This window comes from Adiantum capillus-veneris, chromosome 22, assembly GCF_014529385.1.
Source record: "Adiantum capillus-veneris isolate H3 chromosome 22, ASM1452938v2, whole genome shotgun sequence".
In the NCBI taxonomy this organism is placed as follows: domain Eukaryota; kingdom Viridiplantae; phylum Streptophyta; class Polypodiopsida; order Polypodiales; family Pteridaceae; genus Adiantum; species Adiantum capillus-veneris.
This window is the reverse complement of record NC_140952.1, coordinates 88,054,838-88,074,132: the sequence shown is the minus strand read 5'-3', so window position 1 is coordinate 88,074,132 and position 19,295 is coordinate 88,054,838. Positions and strand designations below refer to the sequence as shown.

General features: G+C 43.7%; 1 protein-coding gene across 1 annotated transcript in view; it reads right to left on the bottom strand.

Annotated features, from left to right (window-relative positions):
• Positions 1 to 1,018: 1,018 nt before the first annotated feature.
• Positions 1,019 to 19,295, bottom strand: part of LOC147429747 (dolichol-phosphate mannose synthase subunit 3-like) — a 65,357-nt gene continuing 47,080 nt past the window's right edge. Inside the window, exons 3-4 of the mRNA XM_086495294.1 lie at positions 1,404 to 1,511; positions 1,019 to 1,329 (exon numbers count right to left, since the gene is read on the bottom strand). Coding sequence (XP_086351420.1) covers positions 1,270 to 1,329; positions 1,404 to 1,511 — 168 coding nt within the window. The 3' untranslated portion in view covers positions 1,019 to 1,269. The remainder of the gene's footprint in view (positions 1,330 to 1,403; positions 1,512 to 19,295) is intronic.

Here is a 19,295-nt window from a genome sequence, read left to right as displayed (position 1 = left end):
TTTCCAAGGGAAATGCTCCATCAGCAGTCACCAATGTGTGTGTGTGTGTGTGTGTGTGTGTGTGTGTGTGTGTGTGTGTAGAACTGCCAAAAGTCAATGATAAAAGCCTCACATAGAAATATGGTAGGGTGGAAGCCTGAGTGGAGAGCCATTGGACTTGTGAAGTTGTAAGTCTGCCCCAGACGGGCATAGAGGGAACAAAGGCTAACCATCGTTTCACTATCACTGTAGATGAGCCCGAGGAGTCATCCCATAAATTGTACAAGGTATGAATGCATAATTTGGAAGTGGAGGAAGGCTCTACCCCCAATATGTGAAAACAACACATCTTCCAATCCACCCCGCACCTGCACTAGCTATCACTGTGAACTGCTAGCATGCCCAATGCGAGGACATCTAATATGCATACACGCGAATGCATGAAGAACAATATATTGTGCAAGTAGAGACGATTGAGGGGTATCAGAAGCATTGATACAAGGCTTTACAAGCTACCATTTCTTTATAGATATTTATATAAGGTGGCATATGAGCTGAATGCAGGATTCATTGAGTAGAGGCATAAGGCCATGTAATGTTGCCGCTGATCAAGCGCGAAGAAGACAAAAGTGGGAGATCAGTCTCCAAAACCAAGCGGAAAACCATGGCCAATCAGCCACATACAATACATATCCATCTCCTGGCAGTCCAGCTCTCCCATTAGTATCTCCAAAAGATGGTAAGAAACATCACAGATAGTCCACCATGTAACCAAGACTAAGGCGTATATCTTGGCATATATAAAGCATGCAGCACATAAAGGGAGGAACCTGGCTAGCAAGGTTAAAGTCGAGCCTACAACCAGCATCTTGACCAGGTTGATGGAGTTCTCATCCTGCACTGGCAATCTGTTCCTTTTCCTCCCGAAGCTGCAGATCAAGAAGTCCACACAAAGAAAATAGAAACATCCTAACATGAGATTGTTCATAAACTTATCAATGTTAACAACCCAATTGAAAAACAATATGAACAAAGAATGTGATCAAAGAGGAATTGAGTGTATCAAACATTTGAAAGGTGTCCATTCATGTACACAGTACACGTACGGCCGCATTTTATCAGAAGTGCTTCAAGATGTGTTGTTTTGCTCTTCAACTGTTTTACATCAACTATAGGATTTGACTGGTATGCAGCATATCTTAAGAACTAAGTTAAGGACAGTAGCCTGATTTCAGTTACTGTTGGCTCACCTCCTTTGTGTAGCCTAGACTACAATTTGCACTAGATTGCTCAGCTTCTAAAAATATCTATTTGGTTTCTCTGTAAAAACTCTTTTGCCTCAGCTATATCCTGCACGAAGGAAAAACTGATGTTAGTATAGCACCACAACAAATTGTAAGCTGTGAGAGATTGCTCTATGTTACCTTTTGCAAGAGAACTGCCTCTTGTGGGCAAGTTGGGAACACCATCAAGCCATATCCAACCATGGCCAAACCATAACAACCCAACACCACCACAGCGTACAAAGGAAGCTGCAATACAACGTCATCAGTTCCTAACACTGAGTTACAAAATGAAGAAAGACATGAGAAGTTGATACACTTAAAATTTGCCGAGCATGCCTCTAAGGCTGATCCAGTTTCTCAAAAGCCATACCCCTAAATCTTTAATCTGGAACCCTAAAGTCTGTCACATACTCAAACCGGCCCATAAGGCAGTAGTAGGGCAACTTTCCCTTTGAAGACAAGTTTTTTTGCGTGAAATCTCTCCAAATTCACTTGTACCTGCGGGGGATTAGCAACTAGCTAATCCAATACCTGTGCAAGAGGCTCTTGCCTTGGCAATCGCGCATAAACCCACACAACTGTACATACAGATGAAAAGCCCTCTAGCGGGGCATCACGTTTCTATATTCAAAGGGGGGGAGGTGTGCACGAGAGCGGAATCATCGCGTTACATAAAGCAAGGGAGAAGGCAAGCTTTCCATTAAAGCGGTGAAACCTGCACCCACTACTCACCCACACACTGTAGTTCACTTAATGAACTAAAATCAGCCTCCTCTCTCAATTTGCGCGCGCCCTCTTCATGTTGGCTTGGCATTTTTGCTCGGGAACCGCCATGTGTCCACTTAGCCTCTTTTGAGTTAATTCCTTGTACCCACCAACTTATAAGTGTAACAAGGGGCCCTAAATGACTTTGAGTTGAGCTTAGACACCCTACTGCTCGGATTTTAGTGCCGGTCGCCCCGACCAACTCGTGGAGACAAGGCCTTCCCGTCTGCGGGTGAAACTCTAGGCCATCGGCTGTTTCACACTGGCCACACAATGTCCGGCCATTTGTGACTTCAAAAAGAGGGTCCCAAAAATTAAATAAAAATCATCGGAAAGAAACCAACAACTAAGGTTAGCAGTTGCCACGTCCTCGTGACATACCCCCCTCTTGAAATCGCAAACGTCCTCGATTGCATGCTATATACATGCCATCAATGATCTTGTGTTGTCACCACGCTTTTATCATCACATGTACCCGCAAGAAGGGTCATAACACAAAGATACAAATGACTTAATGAGACATTCATACTTTTGTCATTTCCATCTATGATAGAAGTGAGCATAATACCTTTAACACTTGAAGAGCGATGCACACTTCTATTGCAACCAATCTGTATGCACATTTGATGTGCTAGCTCCATCATTACCCCTCCTTTGCACACATTGGGTTGGGGCATACATAGGCTGTAACCCAAAGGCCTCAAGGTAAAGCTGCAATACATTTGGTGACTCTGACAGTTCATGCTCTTCCATCCACTTTGCATCCATAGGTGGATAGTTTTTTAACTTCACCAAATAGCGTCTTGCAACCTGTCCCTTAACATTTCTTTCTTTATGTGGAAAAATCTGCTCGAGTACCAAGATCTCATCAAGTTCATCAACTTTTGGCTGATCCTCCAGTGGCAGATCTTCTGGCACATCACCCACAAAGGGTCTTAGAAGACTCACGTGAAACGCATTATGAATCTTCCAAGTGTCAGGCAATTTCAGCCTATAAGCAGTATCGTTGAGCTTATCAAGGCCCATAGTAACGCATGTTCAGTTTCGGAAACAACCTTTCCTTGCCCTTCATCTTCTTTAACCTTGCCTTCTCAAACCGTAAAAGTACCCAATCACCAGGTGAAAATAGTAATTCACGACGGTGAAGATCATCAACCCTTTTCTGCTTTGCTTGAGTCTTCTCAAAGGCAAGCTTAATCTTCTTATATATTTCATCCATGTTCTCAACATATCGATCTGCCTCAAAGATCTTGTCCTTCGTATGAAAAATGGGAGAAACCTTTTTGCCACCTTCAACAATCTCAGAAGGTGCCTTGCCTATGAACAAATGCACCGTATTGTTGTAGGCATGCTCAAGCATAGGCAAATAATGTTCTCATTTGCCCTTATTATCTGGCACATAACACTTCGGTAGATCCAAGACACTAGAATTAGCCTCTTCTGACTTTCCATCAGTTTGTGGATGAAATGAGGATGAAACCTTGAGCCTGGTGCCCATGTTTTCAAATAATCCTCTCCAAAACAAACTCGTCATGCCAGGATCATGATCACTGACAATCGATTGTGGCATACCATGGTACCTAAACACACTGTACATGAACAACCGTGCCATCTCGTCAGATTTTATCTTCTTCTTGACAGGAATAGAATGGGCTTGATTGTTAAACATACAAATAATGGTCCATATATCATCATTCCCTGTCGGCGTTCTTGGACGATCAAAGATAAAATCCATAGCAATGCTTTCCCATGGCTTATCTGGAATCGGCAGTGAGTGTAACAACCCTGGTGCCTTTTTGCCTGTCAAACTTGACCTTTTGGCAAATCACACATGCTCGCACAAAGGCATCCACATCTCTCCTCAAAGTAGGCCAATAAAAAAATGTCTCGACCGCTTTCACTGTTGCATCTATACAACGATGCCTTGCATACGGTGGGACATGGCTTTCTACCATAACCTTATGTCGCCAATGGCTTAGTGACACAGTCTACCATGCATCATCATAAAACCATCCTTGAGGAGGTAGTGCTCATGGCGTTGTCCATCTTGCAATTGTTCAAAGATCCTTGCAAAATCTTCATCGGTACTATATTGTTCCTTCATGTTATCAAGCTCATGATGATAAGAAATTGACACAGCTGAAATTTGTGGCTGTCTAGCTAACGCATCAGCCACAACATTCTTCTTGCCTTCCACGTGCATAATCTAGAAGTGGAACATAGAAAGAATGTTTGCCCATCGCATATGATTTTCGGATAGCTTTGACTGTGTCAAGAAGTATCGCAAAGTCTGATGATCTGTCTCGACAACAAAATCAGCACCTAACAGGTAGTGCTTCCAACTAGAAAGCGCATGAATCACGGCCAAAAGCTCTTTCTCGTAAATTTGCATAGTCTTCTCTAAAATTCTGTTTTCATAAGCTACTACCCGTCCATCTTGCATTAGCACTGCTCTGTTGCTATTGCCACACGCGTCACACTGGACCACAAATGACTTCCTAAGATTTGGTAAAACAATCACGGGATCTGAAGTCAACTTTTCCTTCAAGAAACTAAAAGTTGAAATCTCTTTTTGGGTTCATCTGAAAGTGACCTCTTTCTTTTGCAAAGCATGAAGAGGTGAAGCTATCTCTGCAAAATTCCTGATAAACCTTCTATAGTGCGAGCACAATCCCAAGAAGCTTCAAACATCGTGCACAGTATTCAAGACCGGCTATATCTTAATAGCTTCAATCTTTGCGGGATCCACTCAGACACCATCCTTGACACTATGTGGCCAAGAAAGTAAATCTCTTCCAAGAAGAATTCACTTTTCTTAGGATTGACAAGTAACCTGTGACTGCGTAGCTCTTTGAACACAATGGTCAAGTGACGTCAAACACACACGGCTTGGGAGCTAGAGCGCTACCAAGTAGACGCCGACAACCTACTGACCCCAAAGACTGGAGCCCCTTTCGGTATTTCTTTATTCTTATAAAAAAGGGAATAAAACTTGCGATTTCCTACAAGCTATCTCGCATAATCCGAGCTAGAAAAGACCATTCTGGCCCGATTTCAACAACATAACCGTACTAGGAAATGTCACAAATTGCTGACGTGTTAAAGTCCTAAAGAATGGAGCCAACTTGCAGATGCCGGCCGAGGAGCCTAAACCCTAAGAAGAACAAGTAACAGAAGAAGAAGTCCTACCAACTTATAGGGACCCCGTTCGATGGGGCCCTAAGTGACATAAAGGATTAGAATAAAGATGGACCCTCTCACACACAACGTGGAACCGATGACGTGGCAGATTTCTGAGAATTACACTGACAATACTGACGTGGCAAGCTAGGATTTCCGCGTTTTGCGCTGATTGCTGACGTGGCAGTTATACGGAATTCCATGCTTTACGTTGGCATATGGAATTCCATGCTTTACGCTAGCAGCTTTTGAGCATTGCTTTTGGACCAGAAGCTTTTGAGTTTGAAGGCTTTTCATGTAAACTGCTTTTCGGGCCTAGGGCCTTTAAATATGAGGCCATGGGCTCATTCTCAGGCACACTTCTAGGAGGAGGTGCAAAGCGTGAGTACCGGCATTGTATGAGTTCAAGAAATATAAAGAAATACCGAAAGGCGCGCCACGGTTTGGGGCCAATACTCTTTGGGGTGGAATTCCGCCACTCAGTGTCGCGTGTCGTCTCGCTTTCAGTTCAATTGTTATTGACTCAATTGCCTTTATTGTTCCTTCTATGCCCTATGGCCTGCAAATGGTGGATTCACTCCATATTACTTTTCGTCTTGTGAGACATAGCGTCGCCCGCTCCATTAGAAAACCGTCTTTGAGAGAAAATCCAAAGGAGTCTCTCCATTTTGAAGCCTAGATTTCACGCGAAAAATCTCGTCCGATTCAAAGGGTAAGTAGCCCTACAAATGCGGGAGCTTGAGGGCTTGCTACGGTTGCGATCGGCACGCGAAACGGAGCCTAAAACAGGGAATTACAGTCTGCTGTGTAAATTTTCAGGTTTAGGGGTTTGGCCCTCATTGATCCCTAATACCCTTAGGAGGTGTGGGAAGCGAGGGGATCGCTGTACATGCAATCTGGTGCATTTTCGGGGCAGAAAAAAGAGAATTTAGTGTGCTGCAGATTCTCGCCAGGTTTGGGAAAGTGCCCATATGCGTCGGGAAAGTCATCCAATGCGTGGGGATTTGTCTGTAAGGTTTCCTATCACAAGACGAGCACCACGTGCCAATAGAAAAGAACAGTCTGAACAGACAGGGACAAGGCAATTGGGTTGCTTCAATCTTTGCATATGCTAGATAGGCTGTGGGACAGCATTACTAGGCCATGATGTTCTTGGACTAATATAAGCAGATTTAGAAAGCAAGCTCATTTTGTTCCAGTAAATAAGACCATCAAGGCTGATCATATGGCTAAGTTGTTCATTGCTCAAATTTTCCGATATCATGGGATGCCTACTTCCATTGTGTCCAATCGAGATCTTTGGATGACTAATTTGTTGCAGCGAGCTCCATGTGAGAATTGGGATACTACTCTCAAATTCTCTTCATCCTTACATGCCCAGACAGATGGTCAGTCAAAGATCACTCATTGAGTGATTGCTTGCCCTTTGGTTGAGTTTTCCTAGAACAGCACTATTCATAGATCTACAAGGATGGACCTCTTTGAGATTGTTCAGGGTGGCAAGAAAGTTCCGCCCATCTTGTGCCAACATTTTCCACGTAGGTGAAAGAGGCTTGCAAACATCTCAACATAGGCACAAGAAGGCAAAAGATAAGAATCCGAGGGATTGCAGCTGAAAGAAAGAGATTGGATGATTCTTAGGATTAAGAAGGCTAGGCTCAAAAAGATGATAGGAAAGGAAAAGCTTACCCAAAGCTTGCTATGAGATACTATGATCATTAGCACTTTCAAGATCACTTGAAAGACAATGATATATCTTTCGGGATCAGCTGCCAAATCACTAGAGGATTCACAATGCTTTACATGTGAGTCTTCTTAGGCAATTTCAAGGACAAGGACATGGCTCCTGAGGAGCAACTAGAGGATAAAGAGAGAGAGAGAGATTCTTCAGCCTGAAAAGGTGTTGATACATAGAGAAAGGAGGTAAACAGTAAGATGATCCGACGATACTTGGTCAAGTTTAGGAATTAACTGGCTTTAGTAGTTGGAGGGGGACTAGGCAAATTACCCCGTTGTTGGATCTTCACCGTGAGTAGTTTCAAAGCTTGAAACTTGAATCTGATGCAGGGCTTGCTAAATAGATGGGAGCCACACCACTCCCTTGTCAACAGATCAATTGGAATATGTATAGTAGTCAATTGGTATTTCTTTTAGCATGCCAAGAGGTCCTAAACTGACAGTACTCTGCCCGTGGGACTTCTATAAAAGTACATAAGGATGGTTGCAACACTAGTAACACTTAATCATGATCGACTGTCACGTGACACATCCAACCCTATGTGTCCATGGACAAGCTACAACACGACAAGGGTTCAGTCAATCCCGTCAGTCTAGATTTAGAAGTGATCTCGCACTTTTGTGAGTCTGTTCGCAGACCGTGCATGTCCAAACACTTAGTGTAGATGCATATCCTCCAATTGCACACAGCATGATCATAAGCATTCCCATCAAAATCCATCAGAATCCTTCAGGAGAATTTTCCAGTGCATTTAGCCTATTTTACCTATTTTTGACATTTTTCACTTATTATTTTGAAGTGACTTTTGTTGGAAAGTAGGTAGGGCAAATTGAGTAAGTTTGTATATAAGCAAACCTAGACTAGCACTAATTGGCAGAAGAGGAGGCAAGAGCCCAAGCTCAACAGGCAACTTCTCAAGCAAGAACCCTTTGGTGGACTTTTCTCCAAGCAAAGACATCCCCACACCTAGCGTTTTTCCTCAAGCTTCATCGCCACAAATTGCTCTTGGCTAGCGTTTCCTCAGCCAGAAGTCATCGCCAGCAGACTCCAGCATCTAGCTTTTTTGAAGATCTGCAGCCCTAGCGTTTTTTGAGAGTTCCAGCGTTTGCAGATTCTTAGCCCTTGCAGATTTTCAGCCGGTCATTTTCAGCAAGTTTCCCTAGCCATTCAGCCCCACAGTAGATGTGGATTTTCAGCCATAAGGACCAGCAAAATCAGCGTTTTCCATAGCGTTTTCGGCAACAGCAGATTTCAGCCCATAGAGTTTTTGGACAACAGATAAAAGGTTGCAGATTTCAGCCCTTAGGTCGCACTCGCCATCACCGTCGTCAACACCGACATAGCCTAGACTTGCATCAATCACATGCATTCACTTTATACCAGTTTGTGCAATCATAAGTAGACCACTCTCGCCGACGAGAGTGGGGCCTTGCGGAGGAGGGGTTTACGTCTCTGGTGTCGTATCTCCTTCTCTCTCTATCTCTCAATCTCATACACTTGCACGCACAGTGTCCACTCACTTTGTTCGTAATCATTGCACTCTCTCATTAAGAACGGAAGGCTCTCCCTTCCATAAGAACAAAAGGAACCTTGAGCACAGTTCGGAGCACTCATCTTGAGCAAAGTTCAAACATTCATTCCGCTGCACCTTACATTGGTATCAGAGCTTTGGCAGTATTTTGTATCACTCAAGGAAAGAACCACAAGAATCACAATAATTTTTTTTTGCTTGTTGCGGTCGCACGAACCAAAGTTCACTTGGGCGCGATTCCTAATCGTGTTTTTGAAGAGTGAAAGGAATTCCAAGAAAGAAGGGCTTGTCCAACCTCCCCTTGTGCCTCTTTTCACTCATTGAGACCGGACCGTGCACTTAGCGGACGGCCAATTGACGTGAGGTGGGAAAAAGCAACCTTGGTGTGAGCGCAAGGCCGCCAAGGGGTGCGCCCGCAGAAAAGAGAAGAACTCGGGTGAAGAGAAGATCCTTCTCAAACACAGATTGCAAGCGAAAGAAAACCTCAAGAACCTCAAGACCCCAAGAACCCAAGTTCCTCGTCAACTTAAGAACCCAAGACCACAAGAACCCACAAGAACCCAAGACTTTAGTGGATGGTCATCACTCAAAGCGGAATGGATACTTCGCTTGGAGATGATGAGCATGAGAAAGGTGAAGAAGAATTTTCCCCACCAGGAGGTTTTTCCGACTCTTCTCCTTCCCCATCTACGTCAAGGATTGCACTAACTGCTATGGAGGAGTTGGAGCAGATCTTTATGGAAAGGAAGTTAGAACGCGAAGCAAGAAATGCAGAAAGAAAGGCAGAAATGGATCGCAGACACGCAAAAAGAAGAGCAGAAAGAAAAGCAGAAATGGACGCAAACACTAAGAAAGAATGGCAGCCATAGCGCGTGAGCGCGAGCAACCATGCTTGGAAGCCAAAGACGACAAGCCAAATTGGATCGTGAGCGCGCAGAAAGACAAGCAAAGAACAAAGCAAGACAAGCAGAATTTGATCACGAGAACAAAGCCATCAAAGAAAAGAGCGACCAACACATGAACGAGTTCTTGCAACACTTTTCTCAAGTGCAGGCACAGATGCAAGAGATTCAGGAGACGGAGACTCTCTCACTCTCTTCTTCTCCCAAGCATGACACACAGGATTTGCATGATTATGAGAAGCATGATGAATTGAATGATAATGATGATACGCATGATGATTTGAATGACAATCATGAGCATGATGATTTGGATGACAATGACAAGCAAAATGATTTGCATGATCAAGATGTGATTTCTCACAAACATGATGATTTGCATGAAGATGACGTGATTGTTCAAAAGAATGATGAGTTAGTTGATGTTTTTTCTAGCAAAGCTAATCTCGTTGCAGATTCGATCAATCACGAAGGATCGATCTTGGCTCACTTCTTGAGGAAAAAGTGATTGATGTCCCGACAACGGAACCTTGAAACTGCCCCGAGGCTTTGGCTTTTCACCCGAAATCTCTTACTTTAGACACACACAGAGAGAACGTGTAAAGGAAACTTGCGACGAGAATTAACACTTAAGTACACACACGGCTCGAAAGCTAGAATGCTTCGGGCAGACCCGACAACCTGTAGGCCCCAAAATTGACGCCCCATTCAGTATTTCTTTATACTTTGAGAGAGTAAATTACAAAAAGAGTCCCGGGAATCCTTTACCTGTATCCCGCTAGATACCACCTGTTTTGGCCAAAATTTTAGCAACATAACAACCCCGAAACTTGCGCGAAATCAATTCCCCTGCTGGAACTCACTTCCACTGGCATAAACCCTCTGATTCCTGCCCAAAAACAGTAAATTCAGCACGGTGTATTTACTGGTTTTTGCCCTATTTTCAGCCCCAAACAGTCCCCGAACTGTCCTCTGCCAATGGGACACGATTCCCAATGGTTCTCGCGTCCGTATGGCTGAAAAACAGTCAATTTACAACGCATACACAACGTTGAAAATGCACCTGTACGGTGAAGTTATGACCCTCACCGGTGCCTGCTTTGGAGTAGCAGTTAGCTACCCCTATTCCTACTCAAGGAGGCTCTTGCCTCAGCACAAAAGCATGAAACCACACAATTGTACATCAGTCAAATGAAGAGCCCTCTTGTGGGGCATCACATAACTGCACGTAGGGAAGAGAGAGAGAGAGAGAGAGAGAGAGAGAGAGAGAGAGAGAGAGCAATGTGTAGTGTGCAGAGCATCACTCCTAGCACCAAATTGTACATGAGAGGGAAAGAAAGCACTCCATAGCTCTTAACCTGTGACAAATGCAAAATGAGGCCTCCCTCAGCTAGAAATTCAGCAACAAATTTTTTGTAAGAGGCAAGTGCATGAAATTGTGCCACTTGGCGCGATTATAAGCTTTTGCCGGATTGCCGCCTAAAAATCTCCCGACCGGTTGCCCAATTGACTTCGCGGTAGAGTTGTAAAGTGTTCCCCTAGTCATATGGAAGGTAATGACGCAAACACATTTCACGGCCCAAAATAGCAGTTCCCTAATTTTTAGGAAATGATTCCGTTGGGCTCACACTGGTCATCTGACCATCTATCCTCATTGGGACCGTATCCAAAAGTGCAATGTGGCCCAACTGTCGGATACTTCCGGTTGGTGATCCCACCTTGACTTTATGCCTTTATTGAGTTCACTTCCTAGTATCCACCAACTTGCTAAGTGCGACGGGGGGACCAACATGATCTTGCACTGAGCCTAGACACCCTCTTACTATACGAATTCCAGTGCCGACCAACTTCCCGTCTGCGGGTGAAGCTACCGTTCACATTGGCCATACAATGTCCGACCATTTGCAACTTCAAAAAGAGGGTCTCAACAGTAAAACAAAAATCATTGGAAAAAAACCAACAACTAAGGTTAGCAGTTGCCACGTCCTCGTGACATAGTTAACAGTTGCCACGTCCTCGTGACACTGAGAGTAACCACTACTTAGACTTCTTAATACTCCCCCCCTAAATAACCATCCAAGTCCGGGCCATGAGTAAAAACAACATTTTTCAAACATTCAATACTCCCCCCGCAAATAACCACAAGGGTCCAGGCCATGAGTATGAACAAGCATTCTCAAACATCATTTCTCACTACTCCACCGAGGAATAAAATCAACAATCATTGAAACCAGTATTAAAACCAGAGTCACAATTCAAATCGGCAGCAAGACAGGTTTAAAACAGATAGCATCCATTTCAAACAAATTCCAAACAGGATCACCAAACAAGTTCCAAACAGGACTCAAACTTAAAAAAGAAATCTCGACATTAGTCAAGCTCAAAAAGTCAATTGACTTTCTATCCCATAACCTGCACCAAAAATTAGGGTTAGATTCCTTCCATAAGGTCATAGCCGACCACAACATGGTCCATCAGCTCTTGGACAGACAGTGTTCCTCTAGCGGCGATGGTAGTCCCAAGACATAGCAATCACACCGGACCTCCAAGGTCATCAGCTCATGAAGAGACATCTACTGAGAGATGTCGAGAAATTTCAAGTTATAATCTGCTAGAGCCTAGGGTTCCATGGCAAGCATTTCAGGATACTCCTCTCTGACAAAAGTTGCACTCCGAAGGAAGATGTTAGAAACCAAATAACTGATGAGCGCGGAGCGGTGTGTGCAAGTGATAGAGCACGCGAAGAAGTGTAGGGTGTGTACCTTGGAGGGAGCGAGTGCAAGCAGAGAGGTGGGCGCTAGCAGAACGAAAGAGGGAGAGAGTGAGGTAGCGCTAGATTTTGGAAGGGGAAGAATTGAGTGAGTAAAATGACTCACGTTCCCTTTATTAAAAGTATAGGACCAATTTTAAAGTTAGTGGCCAAGTTCAATGTGAACTTGCCAAAGGTTAATAACCTTTAAACTATACACAAAAGGGGGCCATTTGAACCTTTAACCCAACAACCTCCCACTTAAAGGCATAAATGGCGCCTTTAAGCTACGTGACTCCCACCATCTCTATGCATAGGTGATGTTGTGCTTTGGATAAGCACTAAGTGAGAGCATCTGCTGGATTTTGTGATGTATGGACCTTAACCAATGTAATAAGGCCATCCTCAAGCACTTCTCATATGAAGTGATACCGCACATCAATATGCTTTGTGCGTGCATGAAACATGGCATTCTTTGCCAGGCATATGGCACTCTCGCTATCACAACCAAGCATAGGTGCCTTGTCAGGCAAACCAAACTCGCTGCATAGACGTGCTAACCAAATGGCTTCTTTGGAAGCCTCAGTGGCTGAAATATATTCAGCCTCTGTCGTAGACAATGCAACAATCTTTTGCAATCTAGAACACCATGAAACAGCACCTCCCGCAAGAGTAAACACATAGCCACTTGTGTATTTCCGTGTATCCACATCACCAGCCATGTCAGAGTCACAAAATCCCTTCAACTCCAATGGTCCTTTACCATAGCAGAGGCATTTTTTTAGTCCCTTCCAAGTACCTCATAATGGACTTCACTGCATCCCAATGCAACCTGCCTGGATTAGCCATAAACCAGCTCACAACTCCCACTACATGGGCTATGTCAGGCCTAGTAGCAGCCATAGCATATATAAGTGAACCACATGTTGAAGCGTAAGGCATACTTTGCATATCATTGGCTTCTTCCTTTGACTTGGGACAATCATCCTTGGAGATTTTGACATATGGCTGTAATGGCACACTAAGAGGCTTTGCTTCAGTCATGTTAAATCTGTCCAGCACCTTTTCAATGTACTTTTCTTGTGATAAATACAATAGGGCTTGTCTCTTTGCCTTGTAACACGCACTCCAAGTATATGTTCAGTTGCCCCAAGGTCTTTCATTGAAAATGCAGATTTCAGCTGCCCTTTAAGAGCATCAACATGCTTCTTTTCTTTGCAACTATCAGCATATCATCCACATAGAGCACAAGAATGATAGGGCTGCCATCCTCATCACATTTGGTATACAAACAATGGTCTGCATGGCTTCTTTTGTAACCATGTTTAAGCATGAAGCGATCAAACTTCTTGTACCATTGTCTACATGATTGTTTCAGTCCATACAATCTTCTATTGAGCATACATACCAAATGTTCCTTGCCAGGAATAACAAAACCCTCGGGTTGCTTCATGTAAAGCTCTTCTTCCACATCACCATGCAAGAAAGCGGTATGTACATCCATTTGGTCCATTTCCAAATCAAGAGCAGCCACTATGGCAAACAATACACTCAAAGTGGTCATCGTCACAACATGAGAACACTTCCTGAAAGTCTATGCCCTTGGTTTGAACATATCCCTTTGCAACTAGCCTTGCCTTATAGTTGGGTTTTGCATCAACTGTCTTGATTTTATACACCCATTTGTTAGGAATAGCCTTCCTTCCTTTGGGCAATTCCACCAAATCCCAAGTATGATTAGCATGCAAAGCTTTAATCTCTTCCTGCATAGCAAGCTCCCACTTGTCGCTATGCTCACATGTCTTTGCCTCTTTATACGTAAGAGGCTCTCTCTCTCATTTGTCAACATAATGTAATGCAAAGAGGGATCATATCTGCTGACAGGCCGTCTTTGACGAGTAGACCGCCTCACCCAAAGATCCACATTATCCGGCAATGGGTTTACATCAGGTGGCATGATAAAATCATCAACAATGGGCTGCTGTACATCATTTTCAGCACCGTTTTCAGCATTGTTTCCTGGCTGCAAATGCCCTTCAGGAGCCTCAATTTGCTACCCAACATCATCTGGCTCAAACACCACTGGATCATCTACATTTTCAGCCATATGTGGTGCATCCTGAGGGTCAAAAATAGGCCTAGCAAGTGGCTGGTCATGCTGAAATTTGACCCTTTTATGGTCATGCTTTGAGGCACAATTGTTTTGAAGCAGTCTTGCCTCATTAAAAACAACATCCCGGGTGCGTACAACCCTTTTGAGCTGAGGTAACCAAATCCTGTAACCCATTTTGCCTTCTTCACCATATCCCATGAAAAGGCCTTTAATGGACTTGGCATCTAGTTTGCTCCTCAACTCGGATCTAACATGCACAAAAGCTTCGCAACCAAAAATGCGTAAGTGATCATACGAAGCAAGTTTGCCAGACCAAACCTCTTCAGGGATGTTACCTTTCAAAGACATGTGAGGGGATCGATTGCATATATGGATTGCAGTTTTCAAAGCTTCTCCCCAAAATCCATGAGAGAGATTAGCTGTGGACAGCATGCATCTCACCCTCTCACAGAGTGTCCTATTGAATCTTTCAACCACACCATTAGAAGAGGGGCTGTATGGCACAGTAAGCTCCCTCTTAATGCCCAAATTTTCACAAAATTTGTTAAATTCAGCACTTGTGAACTCCCCCCCCCATTGTCCGTACGCAAGCATTTTAGCTTTCTACTTGTTTGGGTGGTCACAAATGCATGAAATCTCTTAAATGCAGCAAAGGCTTCATCCTTAGATTTAAGCAAATAAACCCAAATTTTCCTAGAATGATCATCAACAAAGGAGACAAAATAGCATGCACCTCCCATAGACTTAGTAGGCATGCTACATACATCAGAATATACAAGATCAAGCACACAAGATTTACGAGAGATACCAGAGTAGTAAGAACGCTTTACTTGCTTGCCATATTGACATTTATTACAAAAGTCAAGCTTTGTGCCCTTAGCATCAAGCTTGTTCAAAGTACAAAGTTTAGAAAGGCCCTTTTGGCTCATATGGCCAAGCCTCTTGTGCCACAACTCCATGTGAGAGTTAATTTCAGCCAATGCAATAAACTTGCCCAACACAACCTTTCCATGCATGCAGTAAAGTGTCCCTTTCTTTGTGCCCTTTACAATCAGCCTTAAGCCTTTAGTCATTATCCATGATCCTCTCTCAAAGAAGATGCTGTAACCATGCATATCCATCTGACCAACAGAAAGCAGACTCTTCTTGATTCCCGGCACATATCTAACATCATGCAAGACAAGCTCAGTTGTGCCATCTATGGAGAGATGCACAATGCCAATACCCTCAATGGAACATGCATGATTGTTTCCAAGGTATACATGGCCACGCTTGCCTGCATCAAAAGTAGAGAAACATTCCTTGATAGGAGTCACATGAAATAAAGCACCGGAATCAACAATCCAAGTCTGGGATAATGCATCATTGACAGTCAACAAAGCATCAATGAGATCACTCTTGGTGATCTGCATGTCGTGTGAATGAACATTTAGAGAGGCATCAAGGTCATAAGCATCATCATCTGCAAAGTGGCACACAAGATATCCTCTACATCTGACAGCTCCTCAATCACAACACTAGAGGCCACATTGGCCTTCTCTTTGTCCTTTGAGCTATCCTATGCATCTGTCTTGACTTCCTTCTTCTCTTTCTTTTTGTCTCCGCCATTCTTTTTCCGTTGTAACTCGGCTTTATAGTACCTGCAATCGGGTTTCTTGTGACCTTTCCTGCCACACTGATAGCAAGTCACATCACCCTTGCCTTTGCTGGCATTCCCCTTTCCTTACTCTTACTCTTACTCCTTTGTGCATAGACATTCTTCTTCTCTTCTTGCCTCTAACCATGTTAGCAGAGCTGCCTCCCTCCACTTGCTTTCCTCCTGATTTCCTCATTCAATAGAACCCCTAACACCCAAACAAAATTGGGGTTATTTGACAATGAAACCACCAATGTTTCCCATGACTCACATAAGGTCATAAGCAAGAAGATAGCTTTCAGCTTATCATCCTTCAAAAAAGAGGCAATGCCTGGAGTCCTGTACTGCGAACAAAGTACCTGCGAACAACGACAAATGCTCTGCAGCGCTCTTGGACTCATCTAGTTGCATGCCACAAGTTTTAGCATCAAATGCACTTGGTTGACAGGCGTTGTATTCTCATACATTTCCTTTAACTTCTCCCACACATCAAAAGCACTTGTGAGACCTTTGACATCAATGACTGGCTCATCGGTCATGGCCATTTTAATGTATGTAACAGCCTTCCTGTTCAGGCTAACCCATGCTTCATCCGTCATATTTGTGGCTTTACTGTTCAAGTGCCCCTTCACAATCCTTAAGAAATAGGATTCCCTGGGTCCTATCTTTTCCAAAGGTCGAATCCTGTTCCATCGAACCTCCTAATCTCGAAGAGATTCTTCACATCCGAAGAAGATGAGGCCATAGTTGCACGAATAAGAGGGCTAATACGCTGAGTTTTTGGGCAAAATGCACAACAAAGGTAAGCCTAAGGAGAACAAGTCTTCTCACAGTACCTCTTAGAATTCTCAGAACCCCGCAAAACTGTAAGAACGGTAAGAACAACGGTAATTCTCCTAATCAATCTTCCTCTATTTCTCAAGCACATAATTGTCACAATGAACCTCAAGGAAAATGAAAAGCTAAAAGTCAAGAAAACCCTAAGTTGACGCCTGATGAAAAATCCGCTCAAGGAATTTTAGAAGGTTGGTTAACTCTTTAAGGACAAGCCGAATATGCACGAGACAAAAGATGTTTCGAATGTCACACTGAAGGTCATATGAAAAGAGATTGTCCTAAGAAAGCATCCAACGATCCTAAAGAACCCACATAACCCACATCCTCTATTAATGCCATAAATGAGAACACTATTGTGTCCCAAGTTTCTAATGATCATCTAGCTGATGAGTCTCTCATGAAGTGTTATGGTCATGTGAATAGTCAACGCATTGTGATCTTGTTTGATTTTGGCAGTATGCATGATGTGAGGTGGTGACTCTCTTGTAGAAAGAGCCGCTTGGAGGTTAGCCAGACAACTCCTCTCGAGGTGTCGGGCTTCGCTCCGGTATGGACTCTCTCATTACACGAGAATGCCTTGATGTATTATTCACTGTTCAGCAAGCTTCCTTCCGTAGAAGATTTGTTGTGCCTCCTCTCTTAAAATGTGATATGATTTTGGGCATTCGATGGTTTGTGAACATAACCTCTTATTGATTGGTAAACAATACGCTCACTCTAAATGCCAAAAGTGACTCTCCCATTATCATTCATGGTGAGGAGGGTCTTCACTCTTTACTCTCATTTCTCATGTGCAGGCGACGCTTGAAAAAGAAACATGAGAAGGAGACCTCTCAGTCCTTTCTTCTCCGAAGCACGGCACACATTTTTTGCATGATAGAGATGTGATTGTTCGCAAGGATGATGGTTTGCATGATGATGTTTCTAATGCAACTAACCTCATTGCAGATACGATCACCCGCACAGGACTGATCTTGGCTCTCGAGTCGAGGTCCAAAAGACCCACTCAGGAAGTATTGTGTGTTCGCATAAGTAGTCAGCACGCATTGTTCGAGTTTCTCATGCATGACGGTTTCTTGTATTTTCGTCACCGTCTTTATGTGTTCCCTTTTCACAGGCATGCCGTATTGTACGATGCACATAGATTCACTCATGGATGAGCACGGATGCATGCGGATCACTCTCGAAAAGTTTGCATTAAGGAATTCACATTGTTTCTCGATTGTCTATTTTATCAATATGTTTCTTCCTTGGCATGACACAGTCTCAGAAAGAGCACAAGCAAGATTGTCCATCAAGCATCGACGTTTCGGTTCTGATTTGCCACAGTTGATAGGTTTAGGTCGAAAGGTCAAGATTTGATCTCACTTTTTGTGTGTGTGTGTGTGTGAACAATTTGGCATAGGTTGCATATGTGGTAAGAGATGGGGGATGAAGCATGGAACACCTTATTCCATAGAGAGATGAAGGAGATGGCATCGCTTAGTGGGGATATTGCGAGGAGGTGGGCATGGGGTTTTTGAGGACCTGGGAGTAAAGATGATGGCAAGCAAGCACCCATGGAGGTCCTTTCAACTTGCAGCTATAGCGAGCAAGAATTCCATAGCCTACAGTTGGAGGTAGGTGCAAGCTCGACCAAGGGATGGGTGTAGACGCTTGATAAAGGCTCGACTGGTTCAACCTGCAGCAGCTACCGAGTCAAACAATGGAGGGAATATCCAATCGGAGAGGGGTCGCAACAGCTCGATGGAAATGGGGGAATAGCCAATTGGCGAGGGGTCGCAACAATCATGGAAATAGGCAGAACCTTGGGCAATAACTGCAGAGGACAATGGCTGCAATAGGAGCTCAAGGGAACATTTGGAGAGGATTGGTTGGCGGGACGGCGAAGAAAGGGAGAGAGAGAGAGAGAGAAAGAGAGAGAGAGAGAGAGAGAGAGGTTTGCAGCTTGCGACACAGTGCATGTGGCGGCTGCATGGTTTGTGTGTGTATACCAAACGAGAGGCAAAAAGAAAAAAGGGATACATGCACAACATGTGGTCATAGTTGGCCGAGATAGATTTGCATGATGATTTACATGACGATGATGTGATTGTTCACCAGGATGATGGTTTAGTTGATACTTTCTCTAGTGAAGCTAACCTCATTGCAAATTCAATCAATCAGGAAAAACCGATCTTGGCTCTCAAGCCTAGGTCCAAAGAACCCTCACAGGAAGTACTATGTGTTCGTATGATTAGTCAGCCCGCATTGTACGAGTGTTTCATTCCTGATCGTTTCCTGTATTTTAGTCAGCGTCTTTATGTGATCCCTTTTCCTAGGTATGACATATTGTACGTCCAACACGTTTCACTCATGAATGAGCACGGATGTATGCGGATTTCTTGTGAAAAGCTGAAAAGTATACATTCAAGGAAGTCACATTCCATGTCTCTTCCTTGGCACGACACAGTTGTAGAAAGAGCACAAGAAAGAATGAGCACCAAGCTTGGGCATTTCCGTTGTGAATTGCCACAGTTGATTGATTTAGATCAGCAAACAAGATTCGATTTCATTGTTTGCGTGTGTGTGGTGAAACGGTT